Raw genomic sequence first — 26,674 nt, 5'->3', positions numbered from 1 at the left:
CTCTTGGAGAGCTTCACCTCTGCTCATAAATTCATGCTCGACCTTACTGGACAAGAATAGTTATATTTGATCTCAGGAGCCGGCAAGGCTGCATTTCTTGCTGCATATATTGTCCGACTCTAGTTGCTCCCTCTTCAAATTGCTTCTACATTGAAGAGAGTACTAAACTTTTTCATGCAAAAAGGTTCAACAAGCCCATTTAAAACATCAGTAAGCACTACACTTATCTCTGTGTACATTATTTACATAGCAGCACTTTACAAACAAGAGGAAATCCACCTCTGGGCAATGACTCAATTTTAAGAGAATTTATGAAAATGAACAGATTTCCTTCCCAGGTTACACCAGGAGCTTTTCTCACAATGGGTTACACTATGTGGAAAATGCACCCCATGGCATCTTCTGCTCTGTGAATTTTGGTGGTGAGTTTTTGAGTGTCCATGCAAACTCTAGAAGAAAAAATGTGTGAGTAGAGAAAGATCCAATTGATATGAACAATTACCAAACCATCAGTGCTTTAATCTACTCATTTTCTAGATGCAAATATAACGTCTTCCTGGATGCTTTAACATGGAGGTAATGTCCCTCTGTCTTTGACTATCTCTGCTTCAAACCCTCTCACTGATAAACTTCTCAACTCCTAACAGAGAAACTGGGGCAAACTTGACTAGAACTGAATTAGTTGGATGCGCTGTTATGAGGTTCAGGAGGAGCTGATGCATCATCTACAGTCACTGATTCTGTCTCCCGAGCACTCCTTTAGATCCTCAGCTGTTGAAATTGAGCATTTTTTTCTCCATTGTTTTCATACACTTTCTAACCAGAGATTATTATACTATGGTTCCGCCTGAATGTTACATAAATAATAAACAAAATTTATATTAGAAGTATGACAAGAAAGTTTTTTTATGCAACTTTGACAGCTCTGTGCAAGTCAGGTTAACTTGGTCAATAGATGGCAGTATTCAACTACAAAACATTCTTTTTTGGTGCAGAGAACAGAATATTCAAAAACTCTCAGCAGGTAAGACAGCATCAATGGAGAGAACAGAGAAGTTAACATTATGAATTGTCCCCTATCCTTTAAGTTAACTCATTTGCTGAGCTAGTGCCTAATACAAGCCACAGGCAGAACTTATTACCCCAAATGCCCACAAGACATGTCTGTGATGACCTTTGTCATGATTTTCATAACTTCTGACATTGTTAATTACATTCTATACATTGTTCTCCCCCCGGAAAAACTATAACCATGACCATAGCATTACAGTAGCTCACAGGTTAGTGTTACCAATATGAATAGATAAGTTCTTAACAAATTCTGGGTTAATCCCTCGACTAAAATAGTGGGCAAAGGAATGGCATAGTAACCTGTTAAGCATCTGCTTGTCAATGTTTCCAACAGCAATGTCTCAGCCATTATCTCTACTTCACTTAATGGGCAACAGTAGAAGCAGCGGCACTGCTTTGTCTAGTTTTGTCCCGAATATTCACATGTATAGAATTTGTGGGAGATACTATTCAGCACAATATAGGGCAGGATTTTTAGTCTCATATGAAGGTGAACATGGAGGTGGGTGGGCATGGAAATTCACATGGCCAGTTGGCTTGCTAGCACCATCCCACCTCTGGCAGTTAGCCAAATGAGTTAGCTAATGGCCTATTAAGACCTATGGTTAAAGACTGATCAGACTTTTCCACTTGGCCAGCAGGCCCCTAAGGCGTCACAGGCTAGGCCAGCCGCCTGGAGGCAGCCTCCAGCAGGAGACCGGGTGAGGGCAGCACTCCAGGCAGGCTTAGAGGCCCTCTCCATATCCGCCTAGCTACAGTTGCGGTTGCAGGCCTCCGTGTGAAGCTGCTCCCCTTCCACAATGGTGGCTTGGCTGCTGAGGACATTTTAAAATTTTAAAGTGTTACTGAGAGGCTGCGTTAATATAGAGGCACCTTCTCTCTCTTACCTGAGCGGTAGGCTTCATCTTCTTCCAGCTGGAGGGCCTCCTAATGGCCCTCCAACTTAGAGAGCCTGCCCACTCTACTTAATGAGCGGTGAGCCTACCCTCTGGCCGCTAAAAGGCCAATACGGGGAAATCACTGCTGGCTGACTGTTTCCCACACAGCACAAGGTTGTGACCCACGTTTGACCCTGATGCTGGGGTCCTGACCCAGAAACCAAAATTCTGCCTATAGTGTCTGGACAAATGACATGTTCTGCACATTTCAGAAGAATCTTATATAGCTTTTTCAAAAAAAAAAAAAAATTTTTTCCATGCAATACCTGTGGTAAACATCATATATTACATTTTTAAATACTTTTAGATTTATATTTTATATGTTTCTCCTTATTTATGCCCATTAAAATGATTCCTCTCTTTTTTTTTAGATTTCCCTTGTGTCATGAGTCAATCATTCTCTGCTAACCTGCTCCCAAATCTCTAGCTGTGATGCTCTTGAGCCAGCCAAAAGGATATATTCAATTCTGAGTGACCTGCCTACTTACTTTGCCTCATTGTGCCTCACTCAGTAACAGGGTTGAGATTGTTAGCTTGCCAGTGGAGAAATAAGAAGGTCCACAAAGAACCAATCCTTGTTATGGTGCTTGGACCACTCATAGGCTGCACTGTCAAGTCACACGCAAGTATAATTTGGCACTACATTCTTTGACTCAAAGGGGAACATTTTGACTGTGCACAATATAGTGTAAAATGGGTCGAGTGAGATGGAATTGATGGAAATAAAAATGGGGAGAGATGTAAAACAAGCTGCTGATTTGCTATCACCTGTTTTACACTATTGCACAAAATCAGAATTACCCCCATTCAGACACCACATAGTGCAGAAAATAAAAAAGACCCATTGATGAAGGGGTATCCAGCCATTTGGCATTAGAGTTAAGACACATTATTCAGGCAGTGTGAAGAGCTCTGTATAAAGCAACTGAACCCTTGAATTGTATCACTGCCTTGGACCTTGCTTTGGATTGACTATGACTTGTTATGCAAATAAAAGAAATACAATGGACCTTGATAAGCCAAAGTTAGCTTTTTTTATTTATATCTATGGAAGTGGGTGGAATGAAACTACTGTTGACTCACTAACAGGGACAGAGTCTTATTTTATTTAGGTTAGAGCTCCAGTTCTATTTCTATGACCCATTTCAACCAGAATTCTCCCTTAATGTAGATTCAGAGTACGTCCATGGCTATTTTAAAATCCTTCCTGAGTTGTGGAGAGTTAAAGTGTTTTGAAGCAATGAGGCTGTGAAAGTCATGAGTGAGATTTAAAGATAGATTGTCAAATTGCTACTCCGGTATAAAACTGGCATTGTGTATCAGTTGCCTGTTATGAATTGTCTGATTGTCACAAATAAATGTAATGAGTTAGATAGATTTTTGATCGACAAGGGAGTCAAGGGTTATGGGGGGCAGATTGGAAGGTGGAGTTGAGGCCACATCAGATCAGCCATGATCTCATTGAATGATGAAGCAGGCTCAAGGGGCTGAATGGCCTACTCCTGCTCCTAATTCCTACGTTCCTATGTATGTTCATAGGGCTAATGTGTACCACACCGTGCTATTGAGCTGGAGAAAGGCCAAAGTGTCATAGTGCGTGAAGTACCATGAGGCTAAAGTAAAAGAAAATACTGTTAGGATGCATTGCCGGAATGATCAAGAATAAAGAAAAAATAGTAAACTGCCCTTGTTTAAGACTTTGGTTAGGCCTCATTTGGAATACTGCGCCAAGTTTGGGGCTATGACATGGTGAGTGATTGGAGAAGCGTAAAGGGCCTAAGTTACTATAATAGGCTTAGACATGAGTTTTCTTTTACTCTACAAAAGCATAGACTTTGAGGAGCTTTGATTAGCTCTTTTAAATAATTAATGGAATAGACTCAAACCATGTGGATAGGCTTTTTGAGTTAGAGGACAAGGGACAAGAGTACAAATTATGTAAGGATTGAATGAGGTTAGATGTCAGGACTTATTTCTTTCCACAGAGAATTCTCAACCCATGGAGTGAGTTGCGGCTCAAGCAGTGTGTGCAGATGTAATGCAAATGGTCAAACAGGAGCTGGGTGACTCTGGCTGACATCACAGAATTTAAAAGATAGGTGGTTATTGCTGGGGGCGATATGTCTCCCACTCATTGTGATCTCCTGGAACTTGCTTGATTGACTTTGAGGTTGGGGCAGAGTTTTTCAAAGTGATTTTCTCTCCCCAGATTGATCCAGATTTTTCTCCTCTGGTTTTTGCCTCTACTGGGAGATTATATGGCTGCATAAATTGCTCTATACTACTGTAAGGCAGGCTTGATGGACCAACTGTCTTGTTGATATGTCTGAATGACTAACTCATCTGATTTTATCCCTGATCATTACCTCCTTCTATGACAGTGCATATGGTGCTTAATACTTTATTTGTCACATCGCACTGCACCACCGTTTCTAAAGTTGGCAGGCCATTTCAACCATTTTTGTCTCAGTATGCTGGAGTTCCATGGGACTATCTTAAAGCAAATATCCTTCAAACACATGGGTCACTTCTTTCCTCGAATGAAAATAATCACTGTGCCACTGTGACATCCATATGGAAAAAGAGCAACATTGACAATTTATCATACCTGGGGCACAAAGGCATTTGTAACTGGTTCCAACGCTGCGGCAGATGCCATGGGAGCAGGGATTAAGGGCACAGAAGTCAATTAGCTGAGCACAGACTGGTCCAGTATAGGCTGGACTGCAGTTACAACTATATGATGCGCCATTTGCAAAGCAGGTCCCATTGTTCTGGCAGGGTGACAAGGCACAAGGGTCTATCCTCTGCTCACATGCCAGCCCTGTAAAACCTGTAATTTAAATCAGAGACAAGTGTTTTATTGACACATCAAGAGAAAATGAACATGGCGACAGAATACTCACATTCTGACACTTAGGGACTTGAGAGGTGCAATGGGGGGTGAATTTTCTTGGGCTTTCTCTCATCCCGCCACTGTAACTTGAGCAGAAATCCCATTCACAGGGTTTCGGCTGAACTTCCTCTGAAGATATGAGGATGGAGAGGAAGAAGCCCAAAGAAACATCATCCCCCAATGACAGTCTGGAACAGCCACTGACGACTGGTTAGATAACCTGTCTCAATCTATTGTACAAGAATGGATACTGTAATACTGTCAAGTTTAAAGGCTTTCAGGGCCTGGAAGGTTATTGTGGTAGGTGAATTCTAAACTGTCATATGTTGTAAATGCATCTAAATAACTTGATGAAGGGAATTGTGATCCTAAAATCTTGTGTAGTTTAAACGTATGTTAGATCAGCAATCTGAATCACATCCTGGTATTGTCCTTCTTTATTTTATTTTTACAGTGGACGAATGTACAAATTAACACTATGGCTATAAGAGCCGGAGAGACAGGATACTCAAAATTAAGTAGGTCACCTTCTAATCCATCAAAGCTTTTTTTAGCAAAGGACAGGGCCCTGTCTATGAATATATGTAGCTTCTAGCACACATAAATGAGCCATACTGTGAGCCTAGCTGATAATCTTAAAATGGTTGTCAGTTAATTCTTAAGAAGCATGCTACACTCTACACATATTCATAGACAGGACCCTGTTCTTTGCACACAGAAAGAACATGTCCACGCATTGTGCCTTTTTAATCTAAACAAAAGCTTGGGGGACAGCCATTCTCTGGTTCATTCCCCATGGCAATGCCTTGACCAATCAGAGTGGACCTGCCTGGTTTGAATTTAAACAAAAGCTTGGCAGTTAACTGTTCCCTGCTGCATTCTCCATGGCAATGCCTCTACCAATCAGAGTCTATTGCCAATCAATCAGCACCCTCTTCTTATGCAGTATAAATTGTTGTTCTGCTTGAGATTTGGTATTCCTGAGAATCTGTCCTGATGAGTTCAAGATGAAAAGCTTCAGCAGCATGCCTCTTTTTTCAGCAATACTCAAGTTCTGTATTACCAAGCGATTATTAATAAATATAGCCTTGCCAGCATTGTTGACATCACAAGAACAAAAAATTCATGTGATTTTTCTATACACTTGTGGAATTTAATGTCTACCCCTGAGGCAAGCTTGGTGGTGGGGTGGCATTTAATCAGACGGGGTGGTGGGTGGGGGCCCTGCCATCTTCTAGCCCATGCCCCAATTAAGCCCTTGGCAATTAAGGCCCACTTAAAGCCTCATCCTACTGCAGGTTGAGGCTGAGGTTTGTGTGAAGCTTAATTTGGTAGTTGAATCATGTTACATAAAGCAAATGAATAGAAATGACTCATTGAAATCCTGGCTCACCCCTAAGGTATTAATGTACCTGATTTATTCTAACAATTATCCCAAATTCCATGGGCTGTGTTCCTGGCACTCGCTGGCACTTTGCCAACTGGTGCCTTTCAACACTGATCTCCACTGGAATTTGCTTACCTCATGGGCCTAACTCTAATTTTAAGATTATGCCCTCTTGTTCTGGAATCTTCCGCCAAAGGAAATAGCTCCTCCAACTTACCTTCTTATCATTTTGAACATTTCAATTAGGTCACTCCTCAACCTTCAGAACTAAAGGGAATGTAAACCAATTTTAAGCAAGCTTTTCTCATAATTTAACTCTTTAAGTCCTTGTATCATTCTGGTAAATCTGCCAGGATCAAAATATTTTTGTAGCTGTGCATTAGCTATTAGTGACTCCAGCACATGGGCATCTGAATCCATTTGTTACTCTGCAATTTCTACGTTCTCTCCAATAAGAAAACATCCCAATCTGTCTTTCTCAGGTCCAATGTGGATCACCTCACTTTTCAGATAGCAGGAGCTAGTACTGGTTCTGCTGTTGCCATTTATAGTTCCTCTTGATCCATTTTTTGTTTTCCTTACTTGTCCCACTATCACCTTTTTTATTTTGCATCAATATTCATGTTGTCATACAGGCAGTCCTCGGACTTACGACACAACTGGTTCTTGAAAACTGCATCTTAAGTTGAAACGTCATAACTCGGAACTGATTTTCCCATAAGAACAATGTTATAAAGGGGGGATTGGTTCCTGAACCAAGGCCTGATACCCTAATTTCACTAAAATAACCCAGAATTTTGTACTCAATCAATTAGAGATGAGTAATATAGCGACATTAATGTATTTATGTTGTTAATAGCAAACATATTGACATTAAAAAAAACACACAAGCTAAAAATACATAATAAAGTAAAAATACATATAGAAATATAGTACAGTACTGTACTAATGGCATTAGGATAGCAACTGAGTGTCTTGAGTCAGGGAGATGGGCAGCGCAGAACGTCAGTGCACATGTATGACCGTTTGAACTTGCTTGCTGGCGTGTGTCATAAAGTCAAAACCAATGTGGGAAAGTCAAAACAGGGCATCAATTCCTAAACATTGTAAGTGCTGTTCATCATAACCTGAATGTCGTAAAGTCGAGGATTGCCTGTAAAACCATTCCTACCTTCTACCCATCATAGACCTTTGTTTGTTCTTTCTTCCCCTTCTTTCCCTGCCTCTGTACTTGCTTCAAAACTGTTAAATCTCCATCTTCTTCCAGTTCTGACAAAAGGTAACCGAGCTGAAAGTTTAACTGTTTCTCTCTTCATAGCTGCCTGGCCTGCAGAGTATTTCCAGAATTTTATGTTTTGATTTCAGATTTCTATCATCTGTAGTATTTTTGTCTCTGGATAACACTTCCCCACATTGAACTCATCAATAATTTTGCCCACTCACTTGAGTTTGTGTTGCTTTGTATCTTCTTGGCCTCATGCTGTGCTTTCTAACATTGACCTGAATTTTTCGCTCATCGGACATGAGCGGTCAGCTGGCGTGGGAGTGGACGGAAAACAGGCCCCGCCCACGCTCGGCCCCTGACCGCGATTTCACGCTGGCTGGCCGATTAAGGTCTGCCTAGCGTGAAACGCATCTTCTGAATGGTTGGGAAGGGCCGGCCGGGGGCAGGGCCTGTCCAATGGTGACCCAGTGGGCATTTAAAACCGGCAAAGGCAGCTCCCTGAAGGCTGCCAGGGAAGAATCTTTTCAGAGTTGGTCTGGTGACTGGAACAATGGCCTCACCAGCAGCAGGAAACATCAGGCGGGAGGGCAGGTCGGGTAGGCACTCGACCCCCTGTTTCTCGGACAAGTGCCTTGCGGTCCTCGTGGAGGAGGTCGGTGTCAGGCGGGACAATCTCATACCCAGGAAAGGCAGGAGGAGGACACTGCACCAGACCAAAAGAGCCTGGGAGGAGGTGGCAACTGAGGTCAGCAGCCACAATGTTATGTGGTGCACATGGGTGCAGTGCCGCAAAAGGTTTAAAGATTTGCTGTGCTCAGCAACAGTGAGTACCATGTTGGCATGGATCAGTGTGGAGAAGTGTTAAGTGCTGGCCATCCCCTGTGGAGCTCAGGGGTGTTAGAGTCTGAGCGCCAACTGTCAATGACGGAGCTGGCCAAGGGGGCAAGCCCTGGCTGCTTGGCCTGAATGCCTTGAGGCTTGAGGGCCATGACTCAGGTGTGCCCTGCAAGGTGTTCCTCAGGTGGGGTTGGCCAGGGTGCAATGGTGCTGCAGGTAGAGAGTTGACTAATCAATGTTCCTCTGTCCTTTCAGGAGAAGAAGAGCCATAACAACATAGAGAGGTCAAGGACAGACGGAGGCCCCCCAAACCTTCTAATCATGATGAGGTACGAAATGGACGCCTTGGAGCTGGAGAGCCGCCACCCACCTCATTCAGCCAGTCGTGGGGAGGCAGGGATCTCTGACGAAGGTAAGGGTGCAGTGCACAGAGGCGAGAGTGTCGGATTGTGCAAACATTCTTGTGTAGTCTCAATATTAATGGGAGCCTCAAACCTGGATTCCCCATTGATCATTGAAAGACGATGGCACCATGATGCAGATCTCCATTGTCTCAACAGGGTGCCTGGCATGCACAGCGACAGTGTGATGACTTAAACTAATGACATGTCATTATTCTCCCTTAGGTTCGCCAGCAGGCACTCGAATGCAGGAATCCAAAGAGCCACCCCGACGCCAGGGGACCACGGGGCTTTACATGCACCTGTGGCACATCTGCTCTCTGAACCAAGCACTAGCGCAGATACCAGCACCTTGGTGGGCATTAGATCATTGGCTAGAATTTCAGTGCACAGCAGTGAGGGCAATTCACACTCGCTTGAAGAGCAGGCGGAGGCAGAGAGTGCCCAGGGTGCTGGCAGTCGGAGGACTGCTGGAGACCGGGACAATGCTGAGTCGAAGGCTGATGAGCCTCAGGAGACGTCCATTAGGCGGCAGATGCTGGACGTCCAGCAAGAGGTGAGGGAGGATCTGGCGGAGATCCATGAGGGTATGCATGTCACGGTCGCCATGATGGAGGAGTCCATGCGGAACATGAGCACTACGTTGACCCCCATGGCCGAGTGCACTGCCTCCTCCATTGAGAGAGTGGTGACTCTCACGGAGAGGCAGCTCTAGGGACAGAATCAGGGGTTCCTGGGGTTGCGCTCGGACCTGCAAGCCCTCACACAGGCAATGACCTCAGATGGTCAATGCCAGTATGGGAGATGCAAGAGGCACCCAGTATCCCAGCTAGGTGCCTGTCTATCAATGGCGAGCAGGGAGGTCCAGAGCGACCTCACGTTGGCGCACGAGCTGTTTGTCGTCTCTGCGGGCTCCTCTCAGGGCGCACTGGATGATGGCAGCAGCTCCTCTGCCCCTCTGCCAGTGACCGTGGCATCTGATGGTCACCATGCGATACAGCCTCTGCGGCCTGTGGAGCTGCATCAAGATCCTCTTCCTCCAGTGGGTCCCCCCTTGCCAGTGCCAGATTGTGGAGAGCGCAGCATGCAACTACTATCAGTGACACCCGCTCTGGGGGTATTGTAGTGCTCCCCCTGAATGGTCGAGGCATTGGAAGCACATCTTCAGAAGACCTATGGTCCTCTCTATCACCGCCCTTATGGAGGCATGACTCCTACTGTAACCCTGCTCTGCCTCTGTTCTAGGGTGGCGGAAAGGTGTCATAAGCCACTTTTTCAATAGATAGCCCTTGTAACCCAGCAGCCATCCATCCAGTCGGACTGGAGCAGTGAAGCTCCTTGGCACCTGGGAGTGTCTGAGGATATAAGCGTCATGTGAGCTGCCACGGTACCTTACACAGACTTGCAGATTCTGCGTCTCGTGGTCACAAACTATCTGGTTGTTCATCGAGTGGAATCCCTTCCTGTTGACGAAGGCACCCGGCTGACCCGCTGGCACCTTGATGGCCACGTGTGTGCAGTTGATTGCACCCAGGATGCGGGGGAACCCAGCAATCACTGCAAACCCTCTGGCTCGCTCTGCCTGGCTGGCCTCATCCATAAGGAAATTAATAAATGTCATTAACAGCCTGAACAGAGGCATCAGTCACCAGCTTGACGCAGCTGTAGACAGCTGATTGGGAGACTCCACAAAGATCTCCCACTGACCCCTGGAAAGCGCCGGAGGCGTAGAAGTTGAGGGCCACTGTGACCTTCAGAGCCACTGGCATGGGGTGTCCATCCACACAGTTGGAGGTGATCTCAGGCCCAATCATCTGAGATATGGAGGACACAGTCTCCCTGGAGAGGCGGAGCCTCCTTCAGCATTGCATCTTGGACATGTTGAGGTAGCTGCATCACTGACTGTAAACCCTGGCAGCAGGATAGTGGCATCTTCTGTGGCCCCTTCTGCCTTGGGCTTCCTGCTGACCCTGCGCCCCTTGTGCCTGCGCCCCTTGTGCCTGCGCCTCTCCTCCCACAGGTCACTCCCCTGGAAGCTGCATTGGGACACCTGGCCTCCTCTCCCTTCTGCCCCTCTCTCCCTCCTCAGAGGAGGTGCCACCAGCAGAGAGCACAATCTCCAGGGTAACAGAAGGCTGTCTGATACCTGGAAGGGTCCACACAAGCAAAATTCTCTGGGGGCCTTGGAGACACCAATGAGTCCTGAAATGAAGCCTGGAAATGCTAAGAATAAAGCTCAGAACAGATAATGAAGCTGTCAAGTTCAAATAAGCAACCAATAGAAAACTGTCTCCTAAACTCCTCACTCCTCACAATGACAATGCTGCTGACCCTTTTTATCCCGCCCTTGGATGAGGTTTTGTTAAAAGTGGGCTGTCCTCCTGCCCGTTTTGCCCGTATGACAAGCACGAAATCGCGCGGGCAACGTAAAATCGGGATCAATTGGCTTTAATGGCCTTAAGTGGCCTTTTAATTGTTGGCGGGCGCAGCTCTGACACCCGCGCGTGCCTGCAACCTGAAGATTGCTCATGTACGGGACGATGTTGGGACGCTCGCCTGATGTCAACTCGCGCTATTTCACGTCCGTCCGGGTTGGACGCGCACCCGCCCTTCAAGTCTTAAAATTCTGCCCATAGTGCCAACTCTGTAAATTTGGACATGCAACTCTTCATTCATCATTATATACAATATATATGTGCAGGGAAAAGCTGAGGCCACAGTACAGATCTCTGGGGAACAGGCCTTATCATATCTCAGCATTCAACAAAGACCCCTACCTCTCAGCTAGATATTGATCCATGTCACAAGGATACCTTCAATTTTTGAAACATTACTTCAGCCAGCTTGACTCAGCCAATCAGTGTCCTTCAGGGTCAGTGATTTAGCTTCACAAATACACTTAGCTAAACACTTCAGAATTTAGGATTGACAATGAGCACTTTGTATGTTTATTGTCAACAATTTGTCATTGATGAGTGGTGCTGCCTTATCTGATCGATCTTGTGTTCATCAGGATGCATCAACAGTTCAACCAAGGCTCTTTAATTTCTTGTCAGGAGATCTCAGTGTTTTATTTAACTATGTAACTATGTTAACCCTACAGCATCAGGTTGATAACAGCTTTCCTGCAACAGGGGGAGAAAATTGACAGGTGAATCAACTTGGTCCCACCACCCCAGCAGCCAGTTACTGGTAATGGCAGATGGCTAAGCGAGGCCATTTTCCCAAAATTGTGCAAACAACAGTGCAGGAAGATCTATAAAGAGAGGGTAAAAGTAAATTCTAATTGATAAACTCCCCTTCCCGTCCAGAAGGAATATAAAGGCAAAAGTGTGATCCCAGCTGTCCATCACTGGTGCTGTTGCTCCAGAAGCACTGAACACACCCATCTACACATGACCCATGCCCAGCTCTCAATGTATTAGCCATCATGGGTCACGTTGCCTGTCCCATAACCTTATAGCATTGTTAAAAAGTTTACATTTGAGCACAGATTATAATATCAGATATTTTGAACATTTAACCAATCAAGTTTGTGGCAGTACTTTTCCCCTTATCCTTTTCCTGGTCAATTTTCACTCCCTTCTCTTGAAGGAGTTGACCCCTCACTGGGATAAGGAATCAATGGGTCATAGCTGGATCCAAATACGATTCCTCACATCTTCCCAATGCTGAAATGGAGGAAAATGCAGCTCATCCCAGGCTTATTGTCGGACACGAAATCTGATGACACAGAGGCAGTAGATGGGTTGAGAAAAATGGTGGAGCACCAAGTCATCAACTTATATGTCAAAGCTGACCCCATGTCTGAAGATGCTGTTGGCAGGAGACCATATATAGATGTGACTTAAGGATAAATTTGATAACTTCAATATATCAAACCATTTCCAAATCATTTCAGGTGGAATTTCTTATTCAAATATTTCACTTAAACACTAAACCCTCATGCAGGCATAAAATTTTGCCTAATTGTTTGGTTTTCAATGATCAGGATAAGTAGATAAAGTCAATCCAATCCTAAATTTCATATTTGAAACAATAGCATATTCTTTACTCAATCATGTAAAATCTTTTCTTGGTTGTTAATTATCTATTATGTTGATTTTATTAGATTGTTGAATGTTGAATGAACTAAATGAGTTATAAGATATTCAAACTGCATATTTCTATTTGTACAATTTATGCAAATGTTAATGCAGAGACATTTTGACTTATGGAATAAGTCAAAATATTGCAAATATTATTCCTACTCTGCTTATTTCTGGAGAACCCAAGGATCTATCCTCACCAACCTCCTTATTCTTATCTACATACTGCCCCTCGGCAACATCATCTGAAAGCATTGTGGCAGTTAATGACAATACCCAGCTCTACCTTATCACCACTTCTCTTGACTCCTTTACTATACTGTTTTCCGATAAGTAGCACTGGATCAGCAGAAATGTCCTCCAATTAAATATTGGACGAGCAAAGCCATTTTGGTCCCCACAATAAACTCCATTCCCTAGAGGTCATCAAAACCCTGCTGCCCATGTCCGAACTCTCACCAAGCCCCGTTCACCTATTGCCCCTGTGCCCACTGACCTACATTGGCTCCAGGTTAAGCAATGCCTCAATTTTAAGATTTTCATCCTTGTTTTCAAATCCCTCCATGGCTTCGCCTCTCCCTATCTCTGTAACCTCCTGCAGTTCCACAGCCCTCCGAGATAACTGTGCTCCTCCATTTCTGGCTTCTTGAACAACCTCAATTTTCATCAGGACACCACTGATGGCCGTGTCTTCAGCTGTCAAGGCCCTAAGCTCTGGGATTTCCTTCATAAACCTCTCTGCCTCTCTGAATTTCCTCCTTTCAGTCACTCCTACCTCTGACCAAGTTTTGATCATCTGACTTATCTCTATGGCCAGGAATTTTCCTATGGCGGGTGGACTGGGCAGGGGCGGGCATGGAACTGATTGCCGCCTGCAATCGGCTCCGCGCCACCATTTTATGCAGGTGGGCCAATTAAGGCCCGCCCAGCGTAATAAGCGGCCGGTAGTGCTCAGCGCTACCTGTGCGGGCGGGGGGAGGTGGGAGAATCGGGGCCAGTGCTCTTTCGCGCATGCGTGTGAAAGAGCGCAGCTATCTCCCTGAGACACGAAGTTGCCTCAGGGACATTGAATAGCTATTAAAATAATAAAAGAATTGATTTTAAAATTTATTTAAACATGCCCACTCATGTGACTGTCGGCGTGTAGGGCCCGCCCCCGCATGCCACCTGGAAGATTCTGCCCTTTATGCAGCTTGGTGTTAAATTTTACCTTATAACGCTCCTGGGATATTTAATAATATTAAAGGCACTGTATGCATGCAGGTTGTTTTTGCTCTTACATTTGTGTATCATCCTGCATGCAAACACCTCCCAAGTGCTCCATTCCTCTGACTCTGACCTTTTGTGTATCTCCTTCTCTATTTGCCTGTACCTTCAGCTGCCTAGGGTTCATGCTGAGGATTGCCCTCCCTAAACACCTCTGCTGCTCTGCCTTTCTCTCTTCCTGTAAATTCTCTCTTTGTTGCCTAGTTTTTTGTTAATTCCCCTCATATCTCCTTTGACTCATTATCCAATTATTTTTGAAGCCTCCGTGAAGTACTGCGGGTTGATTTTCCACATTAAAAGTACACTGTAAATGCAAATTCTTATTGTTCTTTTTATCTTCCACCCTCCTTTGTGCTCAAGTCTACTACCGCTGCCAGGTTAATCCATAATTCAGGCACTGTACTTTTGCACCTTCAAAAAGACAAGCAAAAGCATCCAATTACCAAGCCATTTTGATAACAGAAAGAAACAATTTTGTTAAATGAAAAATTGTTTAATCCGTTTGAACATTGCACAAGTCTATTAAAGGATTGGAACATTAGCTGAGGGACTGTAGAAGCAGTGCAGGAAGTGGATTTGTTTTGCTGCAGTTAATCCTGTTATATTATCAGAAACAACACAGAAGAAAGAGCAGGCATAGATTCAGAACTGCACCTCAGAGCAATTTGTTTCCATAGTGATTGCAATACTTATTTGACCATTAGTCTGACACTCTCGTTCCTAAAATACAGTAACACCTTGGCGGTAGCTGTAATTACCTTACTGAAGCATGAACTGTTAAGGGGGAAGGTTGCTTCATGTACAATTAATGGCTGCTTAGTCAGACAAGGAGTTTTCTCTGTCTTGTTACACTACACCTCTGGGAGTAGGTTTGTGCTACTACATTCATAAAACCGCTCTCAAGGTACAGTATAACATCCTCTATGCCATCCTAAACTTCATTATCTTGATTTAAATGAAGGCCACCTCCAAATCATTGTTTTATAACAGGTTTTCTGCAACAGTATACCAGCTAGCCAGCGTTAGTGCACTGTTAATATGCCCCAGAATCCATTGGCTGACCAATGCAAAGCTGCTTGATAAGAAAATAAGAGATTTTATCCAGGTACTAGAAATACCAGCAAGTGCCATGATAAAAAGTCACAGGCCAAATCAAAGAGTCAGCATCTTGTGTTTCAGCCCTTCACAGAGAGGAACACTTGAATATTTACTTAATAAAACTGAATTTGAACATGGCTTCCTAAAGTGTGCGCCCCAGAATTAGCCATGATACTTTAGCTGGGGCCTAAGCAGTGTTTAATAAAGGTATGGCACAGCTTCCTTGCTTTTGAACTCAATGATTCTTTCATAAGGCCAAGGATCCCATATGCCTTAACAAACCAATCTTCTCAATTTGTTCTGCCACCTTCAGAGACTTGTGTATGTGCACCTCCCGGTCTCTCTGTTCTTGTGCCTGTTTTAAAATTACACCATTTAGTTTACATTGCCTTGATCTCCCCATTCTTCCAACCAAAATGAATCACTTCACACTTCTCTGCATTAAATTTCATCCGTCATGAGCCCACCCATTTTATCATCTTCTTATGTCCTCCTGCAGTCTGTTAACCATGTTCCTCACTCTTCACTGCATATGAGTTTTATGTCACCTGCAAACTTTGGAATTACGTCCTGTATACCAAAGTCCAGGTCATTGGTATATACCAAATAGACAGTGGTCCCAACACCAACCATGGGGGCACCACTACACACTTCCATTTAGTCTGAAAAGCAATCTTTCACCATTACTCTCTGCTTTCTGTCCCTTAGCCAGTTTTATATTTGCCCAGCCATTGTCCCTTCAATCACACAGGCTTCAAATTTCCTAATAAGTCTGTTATGGGATTCTTCATTTAATGCCTTTTGAAAGTCTGTATTGACAACATGAACTGCAATATCCTCATCAAACCCTTCTGTTACTTCCATCGTTTTTATTATTTTATTGTTCTCTGCAGGGTTCAGGATACAGTTTACTTGCTTTGTTTACATTAATATATAACATCACTAGGGGCAGAATCTTCTGTTCAGCGAGCGGGGGCGGGGCCTGCTCGCTGACGCGTAAAATGACACGGGGTGACGACGGGCATGCCGATGTCACCCCGCATCATTTAGATTTTCAGTTTGGTTGCGCACCTGCTGAACTGTCTAAGGCCTATTAAGGCCATTAAAAAAGTAATTAAAGTGATTAATGGGCCTGCCCGTCCAACCTTAAGGTTGGTGGGCAGGCCGGGAGCCCAGGCAGGCTTCTGAAAAAACATGAAACCTCATTCACAGGCAGGACGAGGTTTCATGAGGTTATTAAAATTTGTATGAAATCTCTAAATAAAAGAAATTGACATGTCCCACCTCATGTGACAGTGCCACATGAGGGGACATGTCAGTAATTTTTTTTCTCATCTTTATTTAATGTTTCAAACCTGAGCTGATCTCCCTGAGGCAGCACCTCGCCTCAGGGAGATCTGCGTGCTCTTTGCCGCGCATACGTGAAAGAGCACATTCCCGGCTCAGAGAATCCCCACCCGCCGCTGCCCGCACAGGGATCCTGGCGGACATCATGCTGGGCGGGCCTCAATTGGCCTGCCCACATAAAATGGCGGCACGCCCCTCACTGGGGGCGCTGATCGGGAACCCGTCTGCCCGCACCCATTCTCGCACATCTCCCCCAATGGGGGGAAAATGTTGCCCTACATTTTAGAAATGTCTGATAGATCCATCGTTCTCCACTGCCATCTTTTCAATAACTGCTGCCAGGAGACAAAATTCCCAGTGCACTATTTACTCAAGTCAACCTGACAAAAAAAATTATTTGGCCAATTTTCTCATTGCAATTTGCGGGACCTTGTTGTGCGCACAAATTGTCTGCATTTCCTTACATGACAATGATGACTAAATTTTAAAAGTAATGAATTGGTTGTGAAATTATTTGGGACAGGCTGAGGTCATGGACAGCACTATATAAATTACACGTTCTTTTCCTAGGCCATAATTTAACCCCAGAACTCAGCTGGAATTTACAAACGGCTCAATCTTTGCACACACTTTTTCTTACATCATTAAGACCAGTAACTCATTGCTATACAATTTATTATACTTTATATTGTGGATTAGCAGGTTTTGAGATTGGATGAAATGTCCTTTTGTGGATAGTGGGAGAGAATTGGACTATATCAAAATCCATTAAAAATTGGGCCCAGTTGTTATGATATCCTGAGGGAACCTTTATAGATAAATTGCAAATATCTGTATTTATTGATGCATGAAATTTATTTGGATAATCTACCAGCTATATCACCAGCAGCTGCAGTTAGGAGACTACACTTTAGGAATGAATAGTAAAGATATCATCCTCTCAGTGGAAAATGCCAGTCAACAGTGAAATCATTTAGTTGTAGTCAACATTGTTTCTGACTTTGGTGTCTTACAGAATGCAAGTCTTTATTCTGTTTTGAAGTATAAAATAGTATTATGTTGTGTGGTACCAATCGAATAACTAGGGCTGTAGAGAGGGCTTTAAACTAAATAGAGTGGGGGGAGAGTTCTGGAGAAGGGATTTGTAGGCTTACAAAGCAAAAGGATATGGCAGCATTGCAAGGCAGCTATTTAGGTAATGATACCCAGAATATGACAAGAAGGGACAGAGTGTACAAACATAAAAAAACAGCAGCAAGTAAGGTCAAAGGGGGAAAAAGTGGTAAAAAGGCAAAATTAATGGCTCTTTACTTAAATGCATGTAGTATTCAGAACAAAATAAATCAATTAACAGCACAAATAGAGGTTAATGGGTATGATCTTATAGTCATTATGGAAACATGGTTACAAGGGAATCAAAGCTGGGAACTAAATATTCAGGGGAATGTGAATTTTTGAAAGGACAGGCAGGATGGAAAGGGTGGTGGGGTAGCTTTGTTAATATGAGATGGAATAAGTGCGATAGCAAGAAATGATCTTGGATCAGAAGATGTAAAATGAATGTAGAATGAATGAATGTAGAAAATCAAATTGGCAGAGGTAGCCACGAGTAAGAATTCATAGAGTGTATTCGGGACAGATTCCTAGAACAATATGTTGTAGATCCAACCAGGGATCAGGCTATTTTGGATCTGGTAATGTGTACTGAGGCAGGTTTAATCAATGCTCTCAGGGTAAAAGATCCCCTAGGAAACAGTGACCATAATATGGTAGAATTTAGCATTCAGTTAGGGTTGGAAACAACTGTGCTAAAGGGTAATTACAAAGGAATGAAGGCAGAGTTGGCTGGAGTGGACTGGGAAAGGAGTTTAGCTGAAAAGATGGTTGATAAGCAATGGCAGACGTTTAAGAAAATAGTTCATGACTCACAACAAAGATATATCCCAGTGAGGAAGAAGGCTTCGAGGAAAGGGATAAACCAACCAAGGTTAACCAAGCGAGTTAAGGATAGTATCAAATTGAAGGGAAAAACATACAATGTGGCAAAGATTAGAGGTAAGCCAGAGGATTGGGAAAGTTTTAAAAACCAACAAAAGATGACCAAAAAAATACAGAGGGAGAAAATAAACTTTGAGGGTAAACTAGCAAGTAATATAAAATTGGACAGTAAGAGCTTCTTTAAATATATAAAAAGGAAGAGAGAGGCTAAAGTGAACATGGGCTCTTTAGAGAATGAGGCTGGGGAAATAATAATGGGGAACCAAGGAATGGCAAAGGAGTTGAATAAATACTTTGTATCAGTCTTCACGATAGAAGGCACTAATAGCATTCCAAAAATACTAAACAATCAAGGGGCAAAAGGAGGGGTGGAAATAAATACGTTAACTATCACTAGGAAAAAAGTATTAGGGAAACTAATGGGGCTAAAGGCCGATAAGTCCCCTGGACCTGATGGGTTGCATCCTAGGATATTAAAGGTAGTAGCTACAGAAATAGTGGATGCGCTGATAGTAATCTTCCAAGAATACTTAGATTCTGGAAAAGTCACAGAGGATTGGAAAACTACCAATGTAACACCCTTATTCAAAAATGGAGGGAGACAAAAAGCAGATAACTATAGACCAGTTATCTTAACATCTGTCATTGGGAAAAATTGGAATCTATAATGAGGGGTGTAATAGCAGAGCATTTAGAAATGCATACTATAATCAAGCAGAGTCAGCATGGCTTCATGAAGGGGAAATCATGCCTGACAAATTATTAGAATTTTTTGAGGAGGTAACAAGCAGGATAGATAAAGGGGGACCAGTAGATGTAATATATTTGGATTTCCAAAAGGCGTTCAATAAGGTACTGCACTTAATAAAGTAAGAGCCCATGGTGTTGGGGGTAGTATATTAGCATGGATAGAGGATTGGCTAAATAATAGAAAACAGAGAGTTGGGATAAGGGGGACATTTTCAGGATGGCAACTGTAACTAGTGGAGTGCCACAGGGATCAGTGCTGGGGTCACAATTATTTACAATATATATTAATGACTTGGATGAGGGAAGTGAATGTATTATCGCCAAATTTGCAGATGACACAAAAATAGGTGTGAAGGCAAGCGCTGAGGATGACACAAAGAGTCTACAGAGGGATACAGACAGGTTAAATGAGTGGGCAAAAACTTGGCAGATGGAATATAATGCGGGCAAATGTGAGGTAATGCACTTCCGCAGAAAGAATAGAGGAGCTGAATATTATTTAAATGGAGAAAGACTGCAGAAAGCTGCAGCACAAAAGGGTTTGGGGGTCCTCATGCATGAATCAAAAAAGCTAGCATACGAGTTCAGCAGGTAATAGGGAAGGCAAATGGAATGTTGGCCTTTATTTCAAAGGGAATGGAGTATAAGAATAGGGAAGTCTTGCTAAAACTACACAAGTCACTAGTTAGACCACACCTAGAATACTGTGAACAGTTTTGGTCCCCTTATCTAAGGAAAGATAATCTGGCATTGGAGGCAGCCCAGAGAAGGTTCACTAGGTTGATCCTGGGTATTGAGGTATTTTCTTATGAGGAGAGGTTGAGTACATTGGGCCTGTACTCATTGGAGTTTAGAATAATGAGAGGCGACCTTATTGAAACATATAATGTTCTTTGGGGGCTTGATAGGGTGGATGCTGAGAGATTGTTTCCCCTTGTGGGAGAGTCTAGGACCAGAGGGCATAATCTCAGAGTAAGGGATCACCCATTTAAGACAGAGATGAAGAGGAATTTCTTCTCTCAGAGGGTAGTGAATCTGTGGAATTCTTTACCGCAGAGGGCTGTAGAGGCTGGGTGGTTAAGTATATTCAAGGCTGAGATTGACAGATTTTAATCAGTAAGGGAATCAAGGGTTACGGGGAAAAGGCAGGAAAGTGGAGTTGAGGATTATCAGATTAGCCATGATCTCATTGAATGGCGGAGCAGACTTGATGGGCCAAATGGCCTACTTCTGCTCCTATGTCTGATGGTCTTATAACATTTATTGAATAAGTGAGAACTTAATTCTCTGCTATTCCCCACCAAATGAAAATGTAACTCTTCTCCATGCATTTCTGATTAGAACTACTATTACATTCTTTGATACATGTACAAGATTCAATGATTTAAGGAGTCTTTAAATGATCAGACAGCAAGTGCGAGTTTGTTTAGTAATTAATTATTTGAATAATACTTACACTTAAATAGCAGCTCGTCACTTTTATAATATCCCAGAGAACTTCACATAGTAAATCATAATGAGAAGTGCAATATGGGTAGGAAAATGCTACAACCATTCCATCCCAGTAATGCTTCACAAACAGCAGAGATAATGATCAGAGAATTTTTTTTAGTGGCATTGGTCGAGGAAGAGATGTATGGCAATGGCACTGGGAGAATGACTTTGTATTTTCCAGATTGTGCTATAGGACAGAAAGGGGCTCAGTTATCACATCTCTTCCATTGCTAACAATGTAGCATTTCTCCATTATTGCACTGGAATGCCAGCTGAGATTATAAATTCAGATTCTGGTGCAGTACTCAAACTCACGATAGTCTTATGCAGACTTGAACTGAATTAACCTGGCGCATCACAATAGAACATAGCGAGCACTTCTTTGATAAGAATAAAGTAACGACTGAATCAGACAGAATGCTAATGCTGGGACTAAAAATTTCCCCTCCCTTTGTTTAGATTCTCCTGTGACATGCAGCACTCCTTAGCCAAGAGGATAGGCAAGAATGTCCGAAAGATGTCTGATCTGACCCAATTTTGATTTGGGCCATTTTTCACATGTCCCTGGTGATTACTTAAAACAGGCATTAGGCCTCTTACAGAATGAACAAGTATGTCTGCCTTAGGCTTAGAACACCATGAGCTAACACATCAAAGTCATATTAATCAGATGTGAGGCTTAATTATGGGCAGGCTTCAGCCTTCCTGACTGAGGCACACGGTCTTGGAGCTAAATTCGATAGTCCTCAAAAATGAGCACGGGAATCGTGATGCAGTATTGGCTTACGGCCATTACTTCTGATGCAGCCAGCACACCAACTTCATGCTGCCTGCTAGTTTACAACGTGCAGCCAGTTTTAAACTTGCTGTTGAGTGGCTGCATGCCTCATCATGAGGCCAATAAGTCCGTGCAATGTTAGTGTCATTTAAATTTAGCCTGCACTACTTAAAGCCTAGCCTGCACCACTGAAAGGGGAAATGCATTCTGGAGCAGGTGCTGGAGGTGTTTGTCAAAGGGAGCTTGAGCAGGAGGAAGACTGAGTTATGCTGAGAGCCAGCTCCATGATTCTCTGATGCTGCACGGTACACCTTGGTGCAGGAGGTGGAGGGAAGGAGCAAAATCCTCCATTCAAAATGGTCCAGGGGTCCCTCCAGACAAACTGCGAGAAAGCAGCAGGAGTAGATAGCCATAGTGGTCAATGCCGGGGTAAAATCTTGAGGATCTGATTGCACTTGACCTCAAATGACTGGTCAAGGTCATACCCCAGAAACTTCATCATTAGCCTCACGCACTGCTCAGTGTACCAGATTACATACGCCTATTACATACCTTCCAACAATCTTAGAGCCGCACCCCCACCCTCACACACTTAGCGCTGCTGCAAGCCTCACATGCATATCTCACAGCCAGTACACACCGCCAGCTGTTCAACCATTACAGCTGTATCAGCCAAACAGGTTCCATGACACTCATTGACATACTGTCCTCACTCTTGCAGGACAAGGTAGGCACGTAACTGGAGGTAGCAGCACCTATCTGGCAGGACAGAGCCATGGCTGTAGGCCTTTACACCCATTGAGAAAATGTCTCCATGGACAGCCTCAGAACCATTCCACTGTGGCCAGTGGTGGGGCTGAAACAGTTGAAGATGACGATGATAAGCTCATGCCAGCTTGTATAAGCTCCTTGTCACATTCCATTTCCTCCTCATCCTGGGGTCTCTTCTTGCTTACAAGCAGCTGATGGTGTAAGGATACACCACTTACTCCTCCAGACCACTCCTTGCCTCACCATAACTCTTCTCCTTTCAGATGGCCAGGCAGTGGTGGAAGAGCAAGAGATGCAATGAAGCATAAGGAACACCATCACTCACTGTCACACATACAGCCACCAGCTCAGATACTAACATTTCCTGTACTTTAGAGGATAGCACAGAGGTGGGATCTTCATGGAGCAGAGCATTAGTGACCTGCACTAAGGCAGGAAGTAAGGGTAGTGCATGTGCCAGTTCACCGGAGGACGAGATTACACGAGTTCTACTGCAGAGGATACGGGTAAGGACTTCAGTGAGGGGGGCTACAGAGCAGGCTAATGGCAATGCACAATGAAAGCTTGGTGCATTGGGAAGCCTACCAGAAAGCCTGTGGTCCATGTCAAGGAGCATGGAGGAGTCCAGCATCCACTCAGCATAGGGCTTTGCTCAGTGCTTACAGCCCATTCCACCCAGCAAGGAGGTGGTGGCCAGCTCCACTAGGACGCTTGCAGAAGCAACTGTCTTGCGGCATCTGATGTCTCAGCTTCCAGTGCAGCAAAGCAGAAACCAACAAACATCTGAGTATTGCAGGGGGAGCTCAGACTGAAGCCATGCACGGCCATGTAAGATTACACTGCTGCCATCACGGCTGCAGATACAGTGCCAACATTCATTGGGGCTTGAAGGGTATCAGAGAAATCCAGCTATCTGTCCTCCAAAAGATTACTACTTTGCTGAGGCTCTGTGTAGTATGAATCTGTTGTCCTCTCTCAGGAAGACAGCATTTATCCTCCCACCATTGCCAGTGCCCTAGCTGATGCTGGTGCGCCAGCCCATGCTGCTGTCACCAATTAGGAGGAATAAGGCAGAGAACAGGACACACATGGAAGATAGGGACTGAGCAAATTCAGGAGGGCAATTGGTTGACGTTTGTATACAATATGATATATTTTGATTCAAAATTTGGTTTGGAATGTTTATTTTGTATCAGTTTTTATTTTTACATTGTGGCCAAGTGGATGCTGTGATGCTCAGTGGCAGAGGGAGAGTAACCTGTGTGACTGGTGGTGAATGGGGTATTGGGGTTGCATTTACTGGGATCACAGTTGGTGGTTTGTTCACGGTCAGCCTGGCCAGAATGGGGCTGCATTGGTTGCAAATCCAACTCCCCACCTTCCTCTTCCTCCCAGTTAACCATATGCTGTATAGTGGTAAGGGTTATGCCCACATGATGGCGAGGTTCTGCAGCATACAGATGATGACGATGCTTGGCAAGCTCCTCCGGAGTGGTCCAGGTAGCTGAAGCATTGTTTCAGCATGGCAATAGTCTGCTGTTTTGTATTTCTTTTGGCTGAAAGGCTTTTGGTGTATAAATGCTGTGCTCTTATGCATTGGTTGCCTATTGGAGTCAGGAGCCAGTCATCAAAATGTTGCCCCTATCGCCCAAACCCTTTGGTTTGTCATGGTGCCTGAAATGGTGATAGCACAGTGGAGAGCCACAGAATGAGAGCATCATGACTGCTGTCACCTTCATGGGTCACTATGTACGATCACACACTGAATGCATGTTGAGGGAGTGGAGTCACTTTCAGTTGCGATACATCTTGGAGTTGACTTGCTGCACCTGCAAAGTGGCGTGCATGCAGTCAATGACACTTTATTTTATTCTTTTCATGGGATGTGGGCATCGCTGGCAAGGTCTGAATTTGATGCCTGTCTCTATTTACCCTGCAACATGGAGAAGCCTGCAATCCTCATGGAATCATGTGCTTGCTGTGCCAACTTCTCTCTGGCAGGAGAGCATGAAATATATTCAGCTGTCTTGGAATACAGAGCCTGGGTAACCTCCCAAATGCAATAGTGGAGGGAAATCTGGGAGGTGTTGCAAATATCTCCAGCTCCAGCCTGAATGGAGCCAGACTCATAAGAGTTCATCACCAGGGCCACCTTCACAGCCAGTAGCATCGCACTCTGAATTTGCAGTTGTGGCTGAAGCAGGTGACAGATTTCAATAAGGACGTCCTTAGTGAAGCACAGATGAACGACACAGAGTTCATCACTGAGGTTCAAATTGGAGAATTGCTCCCTGAGCTTCCTGCTCAGAGCCCATCTCCCCCTCCTCTCTCTTCTAGCAGCTTGACCTCTGTTCATTCTCCCTGTCATGCATGCTACTGCACCCATGTCTGAGAACAAGCAGTTTGTGCGGCAGAATCCTTGAAGTCTGGACAAAATCCCTTAGCACGTGCCGCCTGCTCCCTATAGATTTCAGCAATTTTAAGGAACTTTAGAAACCATGAAAAAATGTTATACAATCGCAACAACAGCCAGTGGAAACCAAGCAGCAATTAACCGGTAAGTACCTGATGACGATCAGCCTCATGTCTTTTAATTTTGTTCAGATTTAAATCTACACAAGAAAATAAAGCTGTTTCATTACAATTGCTCCTTGTCTTCTCCTATGTATCACTTGGGCAAATCTAAAGATTTTAATTTGTAATTATGTAGATGTTTCAATTATGCAACCTGACCTTAAACGCACAGAGTTATCGCTTTAGCCTTTAATTTACGGCAATTCAACATCTGGACCTATTGACAAGAGCCAGCTGAATTAGATTGCTATTATTGGGACTAGGCAATTACATTTATGATAATTGCCTGCACTCAGTTGAGTGATGGTCAAGTGGGAAAAGCACCTCCTTTCAAAAGGCACAAAGTGAATAAACAAGAAAGCAAAGCTAGACAAATTAACCTGGTAGTGACCATTCTCTAAAATGAGTTTCTGTCAGTAGTACGGTAAAACAGTGTTGATGTGTTAATGTGCCATGCCAAAGGGTATTTTGTTCTCTTAACACTCTTCACACAATAAGCCCCTAATCTCAGATATGCTGTTTTGAACCTAAACTGGCAGCTGCACGCACACAGGCCAAAAAATTGAGTTCTTTAGCACCTTGTTTTCCAACACCGTCAGTGCCATTTGGCTCCAACAAATCAATAGTGCTGGTGGAGGACCCTTCTTGTTGCTGAATGCATGTTCAGCATTGTGTTTTTAAGAGACGGTGTTAGCTGGAGTGTTGAGTTTTCAAACCGAGTCAAGTCCAGCTGGTGTCAAATCATTGTTATGTGCTGCTTGACATCACAATCAATTAAGTGAGGGAAGTGGGTCATCAACAGTGCTATCAAGCGGCACTTGCTTGGCAATAACCTGCTCACTGATACTCAGTTTGAGTTCCACCAGGGTCTTCTAGCTCCTGATCTCATTACAGCCTTGGTTCAAACATGGACAAAAGAGCTGAACTCCAGAGGTGAGGTAAGAGTGACTGCCTTTGACATCAAGGCAGCATTCGAACGAGTGTGGCATCAAGGATCTCCAGCAAAACTGGAGTCAATGGGAATCAGGAGGAAAACTCTCTGCTGGTCGGAGTCATACCTAGCACAAAGCAAGATGGTTGTGGTTGTTGGAGGTCAATCATCTCAGCTCCAGGACATCACTGCAGGAGTTTCGCAGGGTAGTGTCCCAGGCCTAGCCATCTTCAGCTGCTTCATTAATGACCTTCCTTCCATCATAAGGTCAGAAGTGGGGATGTTCGCTGATGATTTCACAATGCTCAGCACCATTTGTGACTCCTCAGATACTGAAGCAGTCCATGTCCAAATGCGACAAGACCTGGACAATATCCAGGCTTGGGCTGACAAATGCAAATAACATTCGCACCAGTAGTGACCATCTCCAACAAGAGGGAATCTAACCATCGCCCTTTGACATTCAATGGCATTACCATTGCTGAATCCCCCCACTATCAACATCCTGGGGGTTACCATGGACCAGAAACTCACCTGGACTGGTCACATAAATACTGGCAAAAGTAAGGAGGGTGATGGAATACTCTCCACATCCCTGGATAAGTGCAGCTCCAACAATAATCAAGAAGCTTGACACCATCCAGGACAAAGCAGCCCACTTGATTGGCACCCCATCCACAAACATTCACTCCCTCCACCGCTGAAGAGCAGATGCATTGCAGAAACTAACCAAAGTTCCTTAGGCACCACCTTCCAAACGCATGACCGCTACCATCTAGAAGGACAAGGGCAGTAGATACATGGGAACACCACCGCCCGGAAGT

General features: G+C 44.0%; 1 protein-coding gene across 1 annotated transcript in view; it reads right to left on the bottom strand.

Moving 5' to 3' along the window:
• The window catches only part of dner (delta/notch-like EGF repeat containing), a 288,305-nt gene that overhangs the window by 12,820 nt on the left and 248,811 nt on the right, over positions 1–26,674 (bottom strand). The window contains exon 8 of the mRNA XM_078564184.1: positions 4,618–4,842. Coding sequence (XP_078420310.1) covers positions 4,618–4,842 — 225 coding nt within the window. The remainder of the gene's footprint in view (positions 1–4,617; positions 4,843–26,674) is intronic.

This window comes from Cetorhinus maximus, chromosome 19, assembly GCF_964194155.1.
Source record: "Cetorhinus maximus chromosome 19, sCetMax3.hap1.1, whole genome shotgun sequence".
NCBI lineage: Eukaryota > Metazoa > Chordata > Chondrichthyes > Lamniformes > Cetorhinidae > Cetorhinus > Cetorhinus maximus.
This window is presented reverse-complemented; position numbering and strand designations above follow the sequence as displayed.